Source organism: Parasteatoda tepidariorum, chromosome 10 (assembly GCF_043381705.1).
Source record: "Parasteatoda tepidariorum isolate YZ-2023 chromosome 10, CAS_Ptep_4.0, whole genome shotgun sequence".
Lineage (NCBI taxonomy): Eukaryota > Metazoa > Arthropoda > Arachnida > Araneae > Theridiidae > Parasteatoda > Parasteatoda tepidariorum.
Window position 1 is genome coordinate 36,363,143 of NC_092213.1, and position 19,857 is coordinate 36,382,999.

General features: G+C 30.4%; 2 protein-coding genes across 2 annotated transcripts in view; both read left to right on the top strand.

Moving 5' to 3' along the window:
- Nucleotides 1-13,098, top strand: part of LOC107443776 (soluble guanylate cyclase 89Da) — a gene marked incomplete in the record, with an annotated part of 73,507 nt that extends 60,409 nt beyond the window's left edge. Inside the window, 1 exon segment of the mRNA XM_043053485.2 lies at nt 12,820-13,098.
- Nucleotides 13,099-18,456: 5,358 nt separating this feature from the next.
- LOC139426836 (uncharacterized) lies at nt 18,457-19,281 on the top strand. Its single transcript, XM_071186936.1, has one exon. It carries the CDS (start codon nt 18,457-18,459, stop codon nt 19,279-19,281), a length of 825 nt encoding a protein of 274 aa, XP_071043037.1.
- The last annotated feature ends 576 nt before the right edge of the window (nt 19,282-19,857 follow it).

Consider the following 19,857-nt stretch of genomic DNA (forward strand, 5'->3'; position numbering starts at 1 on the left):
GAAAATTCTGTCCGTGAAAGTAAGCGCCTCCCTTTTACTGTAATGGGAAAGATACTTTTGCAAAAGACAATGGTAGGATATTTACCCTTTAATTCAATGGTAATATCTATATATTAATAGGCTAGCAATATTTTGTCTCGCTAAAAACTCCCAAACTACGCAACAGAATTAAACAAATAAGGTGTCGTTTTAAAGGTATTGTTATGTAGATGTGCAATAAGGTCTTAAATTATGAAAATTTCCTTTAATTAATTAATAAAATTAATAATTTAGTTTCAACCAATGAGAATTCAGCAAATCATTTTTCGGGTGGTTCGCATAAGCATTGTTTCCGTAAGCATCGTTTGATTTAAAGCATTTCTGAATTAATAGATTGATAAACAAAAATAAGAGTGGATAAAAAAAAACGGAACTGAATTTCTTAAAAAAAGAATTCAATATCTTTAGTTCCTTTGATAAATTTTTAGTTTCATGATAAATTTTTTGTTTCGTTACAATAGAATGGCAATGGCATCGTGCGAATATTCAAACCAAAACAAACGTGCGAATATTCAAACCAAAACAAACTTTCTACAAACAATTATTTTGATTTGAGATTTAAAACGATATCTTAGTTATTTAGTTCTATTTTTATTTATTTAGTGCCTGCTGCCTAAATAAAATGCCTGCTATCAGGCGTCGAAATATCTCTGGCAGACGTCAGAGAAATGAATGGCGGAATTCTAAACGGGAAAGCATTTCTTATTGAGATATATTCTCTGCTACAGCTCCAAATTTCTCAGCTACATGAAGAAAAGATAATCAAATTGTGAAGGGGGCAGAGAAGTGTATAAATTTCATTAAGTAATTGATTTCAATATCTGGCATTTTTATTTTAAAATTTAAATTTGTTAAAATGTTTTTATAAGATTGCGAAGGAATGGAACTGCGAAGCAGTTCTGGGGGTTGGCGAGCGTAGCGAGCAGGGGGCGGAGCCCCCTAGTTTTTATTAAATCACTATTAATTATAGTCAAATTTATAATTACTATTTCGTAAAAATAAAAATGAAATAGTCATAATTTTGAATACAAAAAACTAATATGACACCTATGAACCTTTGAAAAATATCACAACACTAAAAAAAAGCGTTCGGTTCATCCTTTATTTAAATACAATTATCTATACATAGTTGCCAATATGGCTAGGAAAAAATCCAGTAGATTTTACGAAATATACAGGGTGTTTATAAAGTCCCAAACCCATTTTGATGTTTAATAACTCATAAAATAATAAAGATAGATACCTACATATACCTTCGTATTTCCACAACTAGAAGAGCTTCAGCCACATGTCTTTTTGCAACAAGATGGTGCACCACCTCATTGGGGTATCATCGTTCGTAGTTCTTTGAATGACCATTTTCCAGGAAGATGGATTGGACGAGGAGGTCCAATTCCTTGGCCACCCAGATCGCCTAATATAACGCCGCTGGACTTTTTTCTTTGGGGATTTATAAAGGACGATGTTTACAGGAGGATCGTGTCGAACATTGATGACTTAATAGCCAGAATTACAACCGCAATAGCCTCTGTGGATGCCGACATGCTTGTCGCTACCTGGCGTGAAATTGACTATCGACTTGATATTCTCCGTGCGACGAAGGAGGCACACGTGGAAGTTCATTGCCGAGGGTCATGAAACTTTTTGAGTCTATCTAACCATTTATGTTATTACTTTTAATCTATCTTTATTATTTAATGAGTTATTAAACATCAAAATGGGTCTGGGACTTTATAAACACCCTGTATATTTCCTGATAACTGATGCATAACATACTAAATATTTTACATATAGGAATTTTTATTGTAATCAATATACAAACATTTTATTACCGTAAACACTATAAATGGTCTGCAATATTTTACATTTATGATTGACATTAAATGTACTTAAATTTTAAATGTTTTTTATTATGTTAACTCTTAATTTTGAATGTTAATAAACAAGTGATTTATTAATTGATAGTTGAAAGATTTTTTTTACAAATTAGTTTAAAAAGAGAATAAAAAATTTATATATATGAAAATTAATATTTTATCAATCATAAATGCAAATATTACTTTGTGAAAATGCATCAAATCAAATTTTAGTAAAGCATGTTAATTTTAATCAATTAAACTATAAACAGTGTCAATTAGCTAATTAAACACTGCAGAAAAAATCCTTAAATTAAATTGTGAAAAATTATGATAATGATTTGAATAATTTAATTAAAAGGAAAAAAAATACAATTACAAAAATACATTTTAATTAATCACTATTTATTATAGTTAAATTTATAATTACTATTTCATAAAGACAAAATTAAATATTCATAGTTTTGGATACAAAACACCAGTACCACACCCATGAACCTTTGAAACACTAAAAAAAAAAACACTCGGTTCATCCTTTATTAATTTACAATTATGTATAACGGATTGAGTAAAAAGTTGTCCGCCAAAAAGAAAAAGTGATAAATACATACAAAATCAGCAAAGCTAATGAGGTTAGTAATCTTCATTCAAATCGACAATGGTCTGCCAGCTTTCTCGCAACTTTTCAATCTTGTAACGTGCGCAAGTTCAGAAAGCGAGCGATCTCATTTATGACCTCGTCATTTGAAAGGAAGATTGTGCAACCAAGATGCAGCCGCAGATGTGAAAACAGAAAGTAATCCGAAGGCGTAATATCTGGTGTGTATGGTGGATGTTGGAGTTTTGCATTTGAGAGCATTAATTATTGCTTTTGGGCAAACATCAAGCACCAACGCAATAGTTCGTGTTGAAACATTTCTGTCTTGATCAATGATTTGCTTTGACTCGTAACAATCAACTTTAATAGGGCGGTCAGAACATGCTTAGTCTTCAATGTTGAAATTCCCAGCATTAAACCTTTGAAACCAAACTTTTACTGTTGTATCCAAGAAACTGTATTGAAACCTAAACTTTCCCCCTTTTTTGTGGCATTCAGTTGCACTGAGTTTATTTCGACATAGTACATAATCGTACCGAGAAGGTTAACTCTTAAGGGAATGGCTGCTGTTGGCGCGAAGGTATCTCCCCTTGCAGAAAACTTTTTACTCAACCCTATACATAGCTGTCAACATGGCTAGGAAAAAATCCAGTAGATTTTACGAAATATAAATTTCCTGATAACAGTTGCATAATATACTAAATATATTACATCTAAAGGCCTGGTTTCTTAGGGCAGGACGCCGTCAGCTGGAAATCAGCGCTAACCTCTGATTGGTCCATTTGTGAGTTTGATAGTATACGTCATCGAACGCTCATCTTGAACTACAATTGCCGTCCAACTCAACTGCAGTTGGATTACAACGTGACGTTAACCACAGAAGCAATGGCGGACAACATCCAACAGCACATTGAAATCAGCGAAGATTTTGATTTTGACATTAAACATAGCACTCTTCATTTAGCTCAGCTATAATGAGTTTTTTTCTTGGACAAAATCATTATTTGTTCTCTAAAACACTGGTCGACTATAACAAAATCAATACAAATTCAAAATAAATATTTGTTTACGTTATTAAAGCATGCGCAATGAGAGATAATGTCTGCGTTGGACCGACTGCTCACGCTGAGCTAACAAAAAAGTATTTTTTTGGCGTCAGCTCTACGTCAACTTTCCGCTGACGCCCAGATAAGGCGCTTGTCCTAAGAAACCAGACCTTAAGGATTTTTAGTGTAATCAAAATACAAAAATTTTATTACAGTACACTCTACGAAAAGCCTGCAATATTTTCACTTTATAAATGAAATATTCATAATTTTAGATACAAAAAACTAGTATCACACCTATGAACCTTTGAAAAAAATAATCAAAACACTTAAAAAAAGTACTCGGTTCATCCTTTATTTATTTACAAAATATAAATTTCTTGATAACTGTTGCATAAAATACTAAATATTTTACATATAGGGATTTTTATTGTAATCAAAATACAGAAATTTTATTAGAGTAAACACTATAAATGGTCTACAATATTTTACATTTATGATTAACATTACTACTTAAATTTTAAATGTTTTTCATATTATCTCATAATTTTGAATACTAATAAACAAGTAATTTATTATTAATAGTTGAAAGATTTTTTAACTAGTTTAAAAAAAGAATTCTGAATTTTTTAAAAAAAAAAAAATCTTAGAACCAAAAAAAAAAGAAGCTCTAAACTGATTATTATATACGAGGCTTTCTTCACTGTGTATGAATAATATTTATTTAAATATACAAGCAAGCAATAAATTGTGTAAAAATTTGATTTCAATAGGGATTTTTTAAAAATTTACTTAGTTTTAGAGAATTTTCTATAATATGCAAAAATCAGGAGAATTTTTATTACACCTGTAGACCAGGAGAAGCTGGCAAAATCCAGTGAAGTTGGTAGCTATGTAATATATTTACAATATCGGTCAAAAGTATAGACTCACTTGTATTTATTTCAAAACTTTTAAAAATAGTTAAATATTTCTAACTTAAGCGTATAATTTATCAAACATAAGCATTAACAAATTTTGCAAAATGCTATTTAAAACTGTTTATTATTTTTTTGTTTCGTAATTCTGTCGTTGATTACGAAAAGACCGAAAGTGCATGTAAATACCTATTCTAAAAAAAGTTTAACTTGTTTAAAAAATTCAATTAAAAAGTAAATTGTTTATGAATTAAAAATTATCTTCTTTTGTCAGGCTCATCATGTACATAACACATTTAAAACACTAATGTAATAGCCTTAATTTGCCAGAATAACTGGTACATATTAAAAACAAAAGATATAATTTTTTAATACAATTTATTACAGAAATATGGGTCGAAAACTAGAAATAAAGTGTCAAACCATGTGCAGTTATTATTGTATTTCATAGAGAAGGCTATTCGAGTAGACAAATTGCCTCTAAAACTAATGTTTCCTAGACCACTCTTTCAAAACTTTGTGAACAGGAAGACCTAGAATAATGTCCAAAAGCGAGGATAAGTTTATCTGCATTCAAAATAAACAGCAAAAGATTCAAACAGCACCAGGAATCCGTGAGGAATTGAATACTACTAAGCGAAAAACTGTGTCAGTAACTACTGTACAACGTCGAATTTGTGACTATAATTTAAATGGTTGTGTAGCTGCTAGAAATTTTTTTTTGAAAAACAAAAAACATACTTAATTGACTGCAATGGGCTAAAAAACATGTTATCTGGTCCTTAAAACAGCGATCAAACGTTTTGTTTTATAACGAGTCAAAATTTGACCGTATGATAAATCAATGCTTACTACCAACTGTTTTGCCAGTGACAAAGTTGGAGAAGAATAGAGATATTTGTGGATAAAAATGTTATCACAGAATATTGCCGCGTTACGCTTTTCAATGTGGTCAGAGAATCATTGGTCAAGGGTTTGTTTTTCAGAAACATAACGATCCGAAACAGTCATTGAATTGAGTAGAAAGTACATTGCACCAAAAGAAAACTGAAAGTACTTAAATATATGGATTTTCCCTCTGGACCCCCCCCCCCCGATATTAATCAAATTAAACTACTGTTTGGTGAACTCTTTAGAAATGTTAGAAAAATGCGATGCAACAATCAAAACAAACTTTGGGAATCTTTACTTAGTTGCTGAAACCAGATCTCATCTAGAACATTGCAAAAACTAATAGAAAGAATGCCAAAAATATGACCTGCTGTGATTAAAGCTAAAGGAGGATATTTTCAAAGAATCCAAGATTGGACGAAAATCATAAGTCTTAATAATAATCAATCATAAGTCAGTATTAACAATCATCAATCATAATCAATTTATAAGTAATCAATTCTTACCACATAAGTGTATCTATATTTGTCAAAACATAGTTAATTTGTTGTGTTTTTTCTGTTTAAAAACCTTGTTATTTGTTCATTTTTAAAAATTCAAGAGTGAAATCTAAACTTTTGACCAGTATTGTATATACAATGTGAATTAATTGAAATTCTAAAGAAATAACCTCTGAGTGAACCAGTAAAAAATTTTAATATATAAATGAGAAAAAAAAACATTTCCAAATTCAAAAAATAAATCACAATAAATATATTAAACATAATTACAGAAAAACTTTTTATTGTCATCAATTATTATTATTGTAGTCAGAAATTTGAAACTACTATAATTTTATAAATAATAAACACAATTTTTTTGTAATCTATAGATAAAAACGCATCCTTATATTATGCATGAGCATACCAAACAAATTCTATTGATTAATTTAGGCACAAAAAATGAAGCTTATTTTTTATCATGTTATATAGAAAATATATTATATGTTATATCTAAAAATTTGTAAATATAGACTACAGTAATTTTATTGTTGATTTAAACTTTATATGAATACACAGCAAGTTCAGTACTAAGTAGACCAAGAAAAAAAATAATAAAATAATTTGAATATGTAGAAAAAATAAACTCTTAATAAATACCTATATAAATTAATTTATTGCTGATTTAAGTGATAGTAAATAAAGATCATGCAAAAAAAAATTCTACTAAATCTTAAATATTAGTTTCAAATATAATCACCTAATCATAAATTTAAAAATGGTTTCAAATATAATTCAAAAATAATTATATTTGTTAATGGTATCAATCCATGCAATGTGAATTAAACGTATTTATTTAAATACTGGGAAAAAAACTTATAGTGAACCAGCAAGAAACTAATTTTAATACAAGTACATAGGTATAAGTAAATATATACATAGGTAAAAGTAAACATTTCCTCACTTAAAAAATCCTTCAAATTATATTAAATAACCTGAAAAATGTAATAAATATAGTTACACAAAAACATGTTTATCATAGTCAGAACTTTATAATTACTATATCTCAATAAATTTAGAATACAGTAGTTTCAAATGCATTTTAAATTTTTTGTATGTTAAGGTACCATCAAAAAATTTAGGGACATAATAAAAAAATTTATTTTAATGTTTAAAAAATCTATTCCTTTGTTTATTATTAAAAAAAATATAGGAGGCATTTAATTCATTATTTGATTTGTGAGTGCGAAGTAAACAAGAAAATTCAGGTCAGCTTAGCAATCTTTTTAATTTATTTTTCTATTTGAAATATCTTTTGATAGCGCATTAACTTTATAGTAAATCATTAATAAAGAGTAATAATTTACAATGTAATTCCAGACATCAAGAAGCATGAGTAGCACGATAGCCATTCATGGTTTACGTTTCTGAGACTAGAAACAATTTTCTTTTTGACGTTTTGTTCCTGCGAAAATTCAGAAAATAGAGCTGTTAATTTCTGACCCAGTTCACAAAAAGTCATGCCTAAATCTTGAGTAGAATACGTTAATCCATATTTAACAACATCAAACTTTTTTTAACTGTTAACAATAAAGAGCTTTCAACCAAATTTTTGTCTGTCATTAACAGTTAGTGACAGGCTTCACACTGAAACTTCTTACATGCAATTTTGGCAACAAAGCCAGCAAAATATGCTGCTCCATTTGCAGAGAGCAACTTACCATCAATAGGGAAACAAAAGATATCACCTGATTCCCCTTTATAGTAAGTGAACTCTGCAATTTCAGAGTTACCAGCTACCTCTGAAATACTTTCATCTTCTATTTCGGTAAGCAGTTGTGTAGAAATAAGAACTGTGTCGTGATCGGGTTCACAATTCGTCATTCCGCAACTGCTAAAGTTATTCTGTGCAATTAACATTCGAGCCCTCTGTTGAAAGTCACATGCAGTAGGATGGTCATTGTTACCTCCTCTGCGTCTGACAGCAGAAAAAAAGTTCTCAATTGCATCCTGATGGAGTCTGCACTTTAGTATGAATGGAACCTCATCAAGTAAACGAGGAACCAGTTTCATAACAGCAGATAAGGTGATTTGCCATCCACATAAACAGGGGGAATTAATTTTTTTCCCATTGGTCTGAAATTCAATTGACTTGATGAAGTCTAAGAATTCAGCCCATCTATTTAAATGGGATGAAGCTTTTGTAAAAGCTGATTTCAGACTATTATATGTATAAAAACTTAAGAAAAAGAAGACCTAGTAAAGGTATTAGAGGAAATTGAAGGGATTGCAGACATCAGCGGCAATATTGTTAAATTGAAAGAGAAAATTGAATCTTTCGAGAAATTTAAAAATGATTCGGAATTTGTTAAAAAATTATTAACTACCGCCGTAGATGAAAGGGTACAGGCAGCTGACAGGCAACTTAAACAAAACGAAATTCAAATACAGTTAGAAAAACTAAAAGTAGAAAGTTGTTCAGCAACGCTGCTTGGAGGCAGCTCTCCGCTATCGATGTTGCTGTTATGCTTATATACATTTGTTTATAATAAAACATACAGTTTTATAAATTTAAAACATATTAATCAAAATTTTTCAAAAGGAATTAATATAAACAGATTCAATGGATTGAATATTTAATAACGCATGTTAAAACTATTACTTGGTTAAAAACTTGATTCGCTTCAAAAATATACAGATTATAAATAACAGTTGACATTTTTCAAAAAACTAAACATTCACGTCTGGGCTATTTTTGAGCACTTGAAACATGTCACAACTGTTAATTCCTATTTGTATATTTTTGAAGTAAAAAAATTTTTAATCAAGTTATATCTTACCGCTTCGGTTTATTTTGATTCATTCCTAAATTTTAGTTTAAATTAATTGTTATTTTCAACCTTGCAATTTTGATATTTCTCTCTGTTGGATCATCCAGGATTTTCTCTAATATCTTAAGAAATGGTAAATCAATGTTCCATTTGACAAATTCTTACGGATCTGTCCCTAAAAGCAAGCGATAAAAAATTCTCAAGATAAAATGTATTAGAATAACATAACACTAATATGTATTCAGAATTTTAGATTTGTGATGTCATTCTGTTACAACTTATGACTAAAATCTTTCATTGCGTGGTCAGAGACTATTTACGAAACTAAAAAACTTTTTTTTAATCAATTTTTTTTTTTTTTAGTCTGGAAAAATCCACATCAGTGAGCCGAGTAACAAGCTCCTTACCGGGCATGGATTTTCAACAGTCACAAGAGGACCAATGAAAATAAAGGTGAAGAAATTATTCATGAATTTTGCATGCAAACCTGCAAGTGAGGTGATCGTTGGTCAATTCAGAAACCAATCTGGTTTGACAAACGTGCACTCTTGCGTGACGTTGCTTACAGGTATCCAATTAAATCTGATTCAAATTCAAATCACATGGTTAGGCATAATCACTTTACTTCTTCTCAAGATGCAAATATCCAATTCTATGATTAGTAGAATGGTCAACTTTTTTTCATTTGTATAATTTATAATTCTGATGAGACTGATTTGATTTCTATTAATTAATGAAATTTAATTTCGATGTTAGTGGATAAAAATACTACTTGAACAAGAAGATCCAATACACTCAACGGCTAACCACTTCCATTGTAAAAATTTTGGCAGAAACTTGTTTATTTTCTGTATTTGAAGAAAGTAGTGAAACATGCTAAAGTTGCATTTTATTGATCTCACTACAACAAAGAAAGGCTATAGATATTTTCTCATTAAACCACCTGATCATAAAAGGTTTAGGTTACTTGGTACTTCTTTCACTATATGCACATTATCTATATCTTCTCTGGTATTACAGCCTAGAATAGGCCAAGGCCATTCCACGAAGCGTCCTTCATGACCATGAGTGCCTATCCATGAATCTCAATTTTTAAGAGACTATATACTGACTGAGATTTAATTAAACACTGCCAAGCAATATTGAAAAAGAACTCATTTCCATTAAGTTTTTTATAATATTTTATATTAATTATAAGCAAAATTATGCTAATGGATGTAACAAAATTTATAATATTACGGAGTGGGATATAAATTCTGAATAAATTGCATGCAATTTATTCAGCATGCAATTTATGAACATTATTTAACAATGAAGAGCAAATTTGTATTTGCAAACAAAATTCTTTAGTTCAAATTAAAACTACAAGGCGAATTTTGCCTGTGGTTTACAACGTATCCAGCCTTTGAATAAATGCGTTCACAACCAATTCGCATTGCTACCATACAAAGCTTTCTCTCTCTCTCTTTTCTGGGAAAAAAAATTGATTTTCGTTCCATCAAAGCAGTGAATTCTGGTCTCAGGGCTCGAGAGTGCTGTGACAACCATTCCTGAAATGACAGGGTTGATTCAATACATTAATTGAAGTATTATTATGCTTCCTAACTTAAAGGTAAATTACTGAACTAATTTACAATTTGTAAAAAGATAATAAATTTAGACGAAAATCATTTTATTATCAACAGAATTTTAGTGTTAATAAATTTAACTAACCACAAAATCTTGAATTGTAATAATTGAAATTTTCTCATATGAATTGACCATCAATTGGTTTGAGAAAAATTAGCCAAGGAACTGATTTTTTTTTTTAAAAAAAGAAAAAAATTCGGATTTAGAACGGTAATTTATGATTAATAACTTAGTCAATAATTTCCAGAATTTAATTTTTACCCTTCTACTGTGTTTTAATATTTTAAGAATTTACTAACATTTGCCAGTAACAAGATTTTCAAGACTTACCTTTGGGGTTTTCGGGTTGCCACCGTATAGAGTCTCAATTGTCTCTTGCAAATATTCTCTAAGGTAGCTCTAAAGCTAATGTCCAATACCTAGTATCCAACAGCGAACATATGGCTACAGTTCGGTTAAATTCTACTGTAATTTAATCTGTATTTAATTGTTTGATTAGTGTCAGTTGTTGAAAAATTTTATTGATGGTTTATTGAATACAGATTGATATTTAGTCCCTTTACTGCAGCTTGTAACTCGCCATTACACATTTTCTGTTGGAATTTCACTTTAATAGACGGCAACACCTAAAGCTCGACGATTTTCAGAAAGAGAACGAAGTTCTTCAGAGAGATAGTCAATTGTGATCTTTAAATCATACAGAAAGTCTGAAACGATATAGAGAGAGAGAGCAATTAAAACTAGCAATCTCCTATCGACAACCATCAATGAGTTGAAAGAGCATTACTAACTGTTACAGTAACATCCGAACTGCATTATTCCCAGTATAAAATCACTGAATGAAACCTGTATTTTAGTAACCACTGTTGAACAGTTACCTTTTATGTTATTATTTTGGTATTTTTTGAAAACTTAACTTCGATAGTAAATCGTGTCAAAACAATAACATTTGAATTTATAAGAAATGGGAATTTTAAATTCTTAATTAGTTGAAAAAATAATGACTAGATACTATTCACACAAAAAAAAAAAATAATAATTGACTAGTCCCCTGTAGCTAGGACAAATCATGAGCATGGGGCTTAGGCTAGGTATCAATAAATGCTCTTCTAAAAATGTTTTATAAATGTGTTTTTAGATTTCTTTTATTTAATATGAATTTCTCAAAATATTTGACCCTTTCCATAAATTTTTAACACACTGAAGATCACTAAGCGAGCTCAGTCTTGGTACGTGGTGAAATAAATACATTCAAAAGTTAAATGAAAGCTTCCAAATTAAAATAAAGTTACACGATAAGCTAAAACAAGAAATACTCAACACACATACAAATAGAACAAGACAACACACATACAAATAGAACAAATAAAAATGAATAAAATCGGTTAGAATCGTAAATGCAATAAAATTATAATAATACAAGTGGTACTACACGTAGTTTTGTGCAGGCTATTCAATAATTACTATTTACAGATTAAAGGTCTTATTGTGATATAATGATAAGCTATATTTTTTTTAAAAAAATTTAATAAGAGAAAAAATAACAGCTAATTCCTCAGAGCATTAGCTTAATTTTATTTATCTCGTTAAATTCCCTAAAGTTTAATATCCTATTATCACTTTCCTTTTTATTTATTTTTGCTGTAAACCGCGTACTACGGCAAAAACTGATTAAAAGCTATGATATTTCAAGAATATTATTTATTTATTTTTAATGCAGCACATCACTATCTCGCAATAAACTCTTCTACTGTGCAAGAAAATCAATGTATAGCAGAATCCGTCCTAATATATATTTTTTGAATACTTACCAAAATGAAAACAAAAACGTATACATTTTAGGATTCGCAAATTGATATTTAACTGAGGAAAAAACTAAACCGCTTCCGAAATCTGAAAAAGCTCGGTGCAGAAAGTAAAAATATTAGACAAAAAGACAGGTTTGTTGGCGGAAAGAAACAGAAAAGTTACAGGACGATTACTGCAAGTTCAAACCTACTGGGATGTATATTACATACATTTTCCTGTACTGTAATTGGTCTGATTTCGATAGCGTTTTTGTTTTTTTCGCCGTTAAATATCAATTTATGACCCCAATACTATGTTTTCATTTTTGATAATGATCCTCGAAATACATATTGAGGGCGGTCTTCGCAAAACAACATGATTATAACTGTTTTTTTTCCTTCTTTTCTTTAATATTTTTAGGGTAAAGGAGAAATGAATACATTTTGGCTTCTCGGTTTTAAAAAAGAAGAAAATCAATGTCAGGGTGGAACTTAACCTTCATTTTTTGTTTCCATCATCTCATCACAGCAGTTGTAGTGCATATGAGTTGCCTGTATGCAAAACCTGTAATCTGCCTTTTGCAAATGTAATGGAAATAACGAGATAAAAATCCGTTTTGCCAGGCTTGCCAATTAGGATTTTCTTTTCTGGAATAGAATTATTAAGTTAATGAAAAGTGAAACAGCAATATATACTATAAACTAAATGAGGGCCGTGGTAGGTAGCCCAGCGGTTGGAGAATCGGACCAAAGGGCCCGAAGTTCGTATCATCCTCAGTGATGCTTTCCAGACCGTCACCAATAGCCCATTGTGTTGAACTTAAATAAAGTACCTACCTTCCAAATTAAAGAAAACTCTCGAATCCTTGAATAAGGATTAGAGTATATATTTAGGTCACCCCTGGTGAAAAAAAGAGGTGTAGCTTAGAAGTTTTGCATATGGGCGACTTAACATAAATATAATTGCTCTGTATGTCATTAAGTTATTTCATTTCTAACAATAAATTTTATAGATAGTTGTGCTGTCTCTCTGTTTTATTTGTTTTTATCTTTCACAGCAGCACAAAACGTAAGTCCTTGGAATCAAATTTAAAATATTACTCTGTTCTGTTCTCTGACCTCACCAGAGGTCATCAATTGATGTGTTTTAATCGCCTAATTTGACATGAAATAATTATCAGAACGTATTGATAATACATAAGAGATTTAACAATATTAAAAAACTAACAGAATAACGTTGTATATAAACATATTAACTGGTAAATTGAGCAGCGTAATGCTACTTACAAGAGCCGCAATCATTATAATTATACATTTTTTATCTGGAGGTTTACGGTCCTTTTCCCGTTCATCCTGCAGATAGTGACATTGAGATGGCACTTTCTACAAAACGGAGCTAGAAAAAAAAAAAGTTAAATACTTCGTATTCTAGACAAACCAGCCCACCACTCAATCCTTGTCAATTATAAGTGAAAAAGTTAGACGTCATCTTTATAAGTAAAAACGTCTTTAGAAAGTAAAATCTCCAGGACATAGGGTGTTAAGTTCGTACCAGTACACCTTGGTGTTAAGACCGTTCGCTGTCCTAGCGTGGATTGAGTTAGAAGTTCGTTTGAGTTGTGCAGCCGTACATAAAGTACCTACCTACTTATAGACAAAAAGTGATAATAAATACAGCTTAGAAGGGAAAATACCAAATATTCTAAAGCTTAGTAGAATAAAGATTTTCGAATTAAAATAAAATATGTCAAAACATGCAGATTCATCAAAACCAATAGCAGAGAAAGTATACCTTATAAGTTAAGTGATAGAAGACTAATGATGCAACGTGTTCAATCCATTGAGTCAATTTATATTTTTATGGCTTGAGAGTTTGCTTAGTGTCTTTAAATTATGAAATAATTCTATATGATTTTTAAATTATATGGACTTTTAAATAAATGGAAATGTTTTTATTCCTAATTATCCTCCTAACGTAATCTACATATAATTGAAAAGGCAGAGATGTGGAAACCATTACGAGTTCTAGATGTATTTTTCTAGAATATTTTTATTCCAAATTACCTTATCATTTGCCTTACATTTTTTTTACTTAGGTGGGAAATATATATGTGTGTAATGAATATCTTTGAGTTAAACTTTAAGTGGATTTTTTTCTTAATATTTATTGCGTAAAATAATGAAGCAGTTGATGTACAGGGTTCAAAATAGTTAAAAAAAAAACTTAAATAGCTTTTGATGTAATAATACTTTCCATATATTAAGGTATAACTAGGATCTCACATTACATAGGATTTCACATACGTGGACCTCACATACGAGAATTCACATACCCTATCTTAATGGTTCGATACAAGTTTTAGATCGTTTAGATATACAAATGTTTATATAATTTTAAACAATATGACGTTATATGGTATAATGCGAAAATTTCCGAGAAATCGAATTTTAAAAATGTCAGATATACATTCAAAATACAATTTTCAGGAACTATTTACCCAATATTGATCAAATTTAATATTTTGCTAAACAAATTTGAGTTGTTTAAAATGAATTAAATTTTGTATCTTAAAATTCGAAATTTTTTGAATAATATTAATTAAAAAAATATTAAGCTATCATTAATCATTTACTGAGAAATAAAATTGCAAAAAAGACGTATTGGTAAAATTAAATTTATCAAGATCTATTCGACAAATTTCTTTCTTATTTTGTACTTAGTCATGCAAAATTATATCCCTTAAAATCATGCTTCCTATAAGTTAATAGAAAAAAACCTCAACACGGATTCTTTAAAGTAGTCTGCTCAGATTAATTTTTAAAAAAAGAAATTAATTTGTTCATATAAGTCAATCATATTAGCGTTGCCTTAAATCATTGAGTAATAAGCTCTAAATATTTCTTAAGTATCTAAGATTTTAATGAATATTTCTAATATAGTAATAAGCTCTAAATATTTCTTAAGTATCTAAGATTTTAATGATAATGATAGTTTGTAAAGTATCTACATTGTCAAACCAAGAGCACTGATCAAAATATAAATTACTTCACACGGGGTGAATAAAAATTAAATAAAGAATCAATAACTCTGTACTGAGTGACGAAAAAGCTCAAAACTGAAAAGCATTTACCAACAGAATTAAGAGATTCTGGAATAACCATGAAAGTGAAATTTTTGGGGGAACTAATGAATCAGAGAAAATAACAAAGTGGTAGTATCAATATGGTTTTGTACAATGTAACAAAACTGCTTTTACCTTTACTTTAATCTTAACATAACTAAAACACATCAGTTTTTAGTATGCTTGATTGATTTTTATTTCAAATTTAAAGCGCAAAATTATTAGTCCGGCCTTTTAATAAATTGGTGATGAAGTAGTTCGGATTCCACTTTTTTTTGTTTTGAAAATGTCACTTACCTTGTTCTTCCACCAAATTTTTCAATTAATATAGCTAAAATAATTTCAATTTTTTTAATTTAATATTATTTGTTGCCGTTTTTGGTGACTTTACGTTACTGAAGTAGGCATATTTAAAATCTTTAATTGAATTTTTTATCACATTCTTATCTTTATATGACAAAAGGGAATAGGTTTGAATTCTTTATAGAAAATATAAATCGACAATTGAAAAAAAAAATATTTGAAAAATGTTTTTAATGATTTAGTTGCTTTTAATTTTGCGCTTAAAATACTATTTAATCTTTTATTTTAAATAAACCAACAAAAAAGCCTGGTTTAAAATAAAAAAAAAAACTAGATTTTGTATTTTTTTTAAAATAAAAAAAAATTTAATCTTGTTTGCTACTGTACGGACCTTGACAGCAACATTAGAGCACGGTGAATCTTAAATGACTAATTTGAAACGAGTTTGAAAATAGTATTTATTGCACAATTCAAGCTAATATGCATTAATTAAATAATTAAACTATTTGTACAAAAACAACAAACTTTAAAGATAAAAATGCATTTATTCAATTTTGTTTTAAGGTGATTACAGTACAATGGTCAGATATTCTACATTCAAACCATCTTTAAACAACAAAATATATCTTAAGATATCACATTACGTTTTAAGTCATTTTTACACTTCTTTTTTTGTAAAAATGGAGGAGAAGCGTTTTTACAGCAGATATTACACCAAACCATTAGGAAATTAAGACGATGTCATGTTATGTCACGTACATCTTTGGTTTTACTAAGCATCATGAGCAATCCTTGAGTATACGCAGTCATTCTAGCAGTTGAAAGGTCTGTAATATTGTTAAACAAATTCATCTGCGGCTGTACTTGTGATTGAAGGCTTACGAGACGTTTTGATTCATCTGTTAGAAACAGGTCAGTTGTTCTTTAAGGACTCTTTTGGTCTTTGATTAATACACAGTATATTGTTCCTTTTTTTTTCATTTTGACATTTTTTTTTCTGTTTAGCAAGAAGAACTTTCCATTGGAAATTATTTTGGTGAAATCTCTTATTCGATTTGGAATATCTTATTCGATTTAAGGTGCACGAGGAGTTTTACTTCTGTTTAAGATTTTAAGTCATTAACGTATGTATATTTGACAGAAGCGCTACCTTTAATTTTCTTTAGATTTATTTATTTTAAAATTTCACTTTAGGTTGCGTGGCAACCTGAGATAGTTTTTTGTTGTTGTTCCTTTTTTGCTGTAATTTAGAATTATAATTTTTAGAATCCGTTTTTGATGTTAAATTATTAGTTATTAAAAGATTAAAGTTTTGTATTTCTTGTCATTCATCTGTAGAATTTGTAGTTCATTTGATTGATTTTATTTAAAAGGCGTCATTATTATTTATTTTAACTCATTAACGACATTTTATGGCGTCCGTGACAGGACGCTTGATACGCTACTTCTGATTTGAAAAATGTTTTTAGCATCAAAAGGATTTAAAAAGGAAGATCTTATTATTGTTGCCCAAGAAATTGGCGAAGTATTACCTCAAAAAGCTACTGCAGCGGATCTGAAAACAATCATTTTGAAAAGTAAAGAATATTTATCTGATCCAGATTTTGTAACAAGTGTATTGGTAGCTACAGTCAATGATCGATGACAGAAGGAGGAATATGAAGAAAAATTGAGACAAAGTTTATGTTAGGGAATTGTTGAAGATTTTAGGGATAGAATTAAATTAAGGAATCCAGAGAACAACTTGACTTGTAACATGGAAGCTTTAGATCAAGCATCTATTTGTGATACTATAACACCTGTTAGCTTTAGACCCTGGTTAAAAGAGCTTGATGAAATGAATATAAAGTTGTCAGACGTCGGAAATGAGTCACAACCAGTTCAAATTCTGCTTGGAGCTGACGTAATAGGAAAACTTATGACAGGAAAACGAAGAGTTTTGGCAAGTGGATTAGTAGCAATAGAGACACTATTGGGATGGACTTTAACAGGGAAAGCACCTGAAAATGATTTACCGTCAAGCAACGCAATGTTGGTTACTTCACTTTTAGTAAAAGAAATGGATATTTCTGAGCTGTGGAGATTAGATTCTTTAGGAATAAAAGATCCTTCAGAACAAAAATCTAGAGAGGAACTGCAAGAAGCCTCAATGGAACATTTCTTAAATACAGTGAAAGTTGAAGGAGATGGCCGTTTTATAGTTAGTNAGTTTAATTTGCCAAAATTAGAACTTAGGCAATTTAGTGGAGATTTAAAAGATTGTTCAAATTGTCCCCAAAATGGTAGCCAAATTAATAACGATACAGATATTGCCCCTGAAAACAAATTTCAATACCTGATTCAAGCTACAACTGTTGGATCTAGAGCTAGAGAAGTTGTAGAAAGCTTTCCTCCAACAGCAGCAAACTATACCAAAGCAGTAGATAGCCTCAAAGCCCGATTTGGCAAGGATGACCTTTTGGTCGAAGTTTATGTTAGGGAATTGTAGAAGCTTATAGTTTCCGTTCAAAAGCATGAAAAGATATCTATGACGTCCCTTTATGACAAACTAGAGTCATATCTTAGAGCTTTAGAAACGTTAGGTGTTACGACCGAGAAATGCGCTTCAATACTTTTCCCTATGGTAGAATCTTGTTTCAGCGAAGAGTTTCTAAAAGCCTGGAACCGAAGTGCTTCGCGCGTTGCTTCAGTTGATGCCAAAGAGCGATTAACAAACATCATGGCTTTTCTGAAGGCAGAAAAGGAAGGTGAAGAAAGAATTAATTTGGCCATGTCAGGTTTTGGCTTGGGATCTGATGAAAAACGCCAACCCTGACATGAAAGAAAGCAAGAGATTTGCCAACAAAAAGATTTCCAACAGCGGCAAATCTATTGACTACAGATGTAAGAGATTTGAAGAAAGGGTGTGTGTTTTGTTCAGGGAAACATAAAAGTTCAGATTGCTTTTCCGCTCGAAATATGACTTTAGCTGAAAGAGAGAACATAGTAAGAGAAAGTCAATGTTTTTTTACCTGTTTAATGCAAGGACATCCAGTTCGTAAGTGCAAAGCTTTTATAAAATGTGTCATATGCGGTAAAAGACATGTGGTACTAATGTGTGAATCTTTAGCTGCAAAAAATCGTGAATCGCGGCAGAAAAGTGAAAGTTCTGAAATAAACATGTCCAACATCACGTACGGTCCGAAAGTGTTCCTTCAAACTATGAAACTAAAGCTGATATCTGATAGAAAAGAAATTGTGGTGAGAGAAGTTTTAGATTCTGGATCACAAAGAACATATATTTTAAAAAATTTGGCTAAAAAGATGGAATATGTTCCCTTGAGAAAAGAAACTCTCATACACTCTTTGTTTGGTGGTCATAAGTCAGATAGAATTAGATTAAGGAATCCAGAGAATAACTTGACTTGTAACATGGAAGCTTTAGATCAAGCATCTATTTGTGATACTATAACACCTGTTAGCTTTGGACCCTGGTTAAAAGAGCTTGATGAAATGAATATAAAGTTGTCAGACGTCGGAAATGAGTCACAACCAGTTCAAATTCTGCTTGGAGCTGACGTAATAGGAAAATTTATGACTGGTAAAAGAAGAGTTTTTGCCAGTGGATTAGTAGCAATAGAGACACTACTGGGATGGACTTTAACAGGGAAAGCACCTGAATATGATATACCGTCAAGCAACGCAATGTTGGTTACTTCCCTTTTAGTAAAAGAAATGGATATTTCTGAGCTGTGGAGATTTAGATTCTTTAGGAATAAAACATCCTTCAGAACAAAAATCTAGAGAGGAACTGCAAGAAGCCTCAATGGAACATTTCTTAAATACAGTGAAAGTTGAAGGAGATGGCCGTTTTATAGTTAGTCTGCCATGACTTGATGGGCATTTGCCTTTGCCAGATAATCATAATTTGGCGTTAAAGAGATTGCAAATGACAACACGCAAGTTGAAAACCGACAAATTGTATGATGCCTATGGAGAAGTGTTCAAGGACTGGGAGAAAGAGGAAATAATTGAAGAGGTTCCAAAAGAAGACATGGGGATACCTTGTCATTACTTACCTCATCGACCTGTGATAAAGGAGAGCAGCACAACTAAAATCAGGCCCGTGTTCAATGCTTCTTCTAAGAGAAAAGGAGTTCCTAGTTTAAATGATTGTGTAGAAAAAGGGTTAAATTTGATAGAAGTAATTCCCTCAATGATAAATAAATTTCGAAGATATCAATTTGGCGTAACAGCTGATATACGTAAGGCTTTTTTGCAAATAAGTCTTTATGAAAATGATAGAAATTTCTTGCGATTCTTATGGTATGGAGAAGATGGACAGCTGAAACATTTTCGTCATCGAAGAGTTGTGTTTGG

Excerpts from the sequence above, each read along its gene's own strand:
- LOC139426836 (XM_071186936.1), top strand. The coding sequence starts at position 18,457 with ATGACTTTAGCTGAAAGAGAGAACATAGTAAGAGAAAGTCAATGTTTT.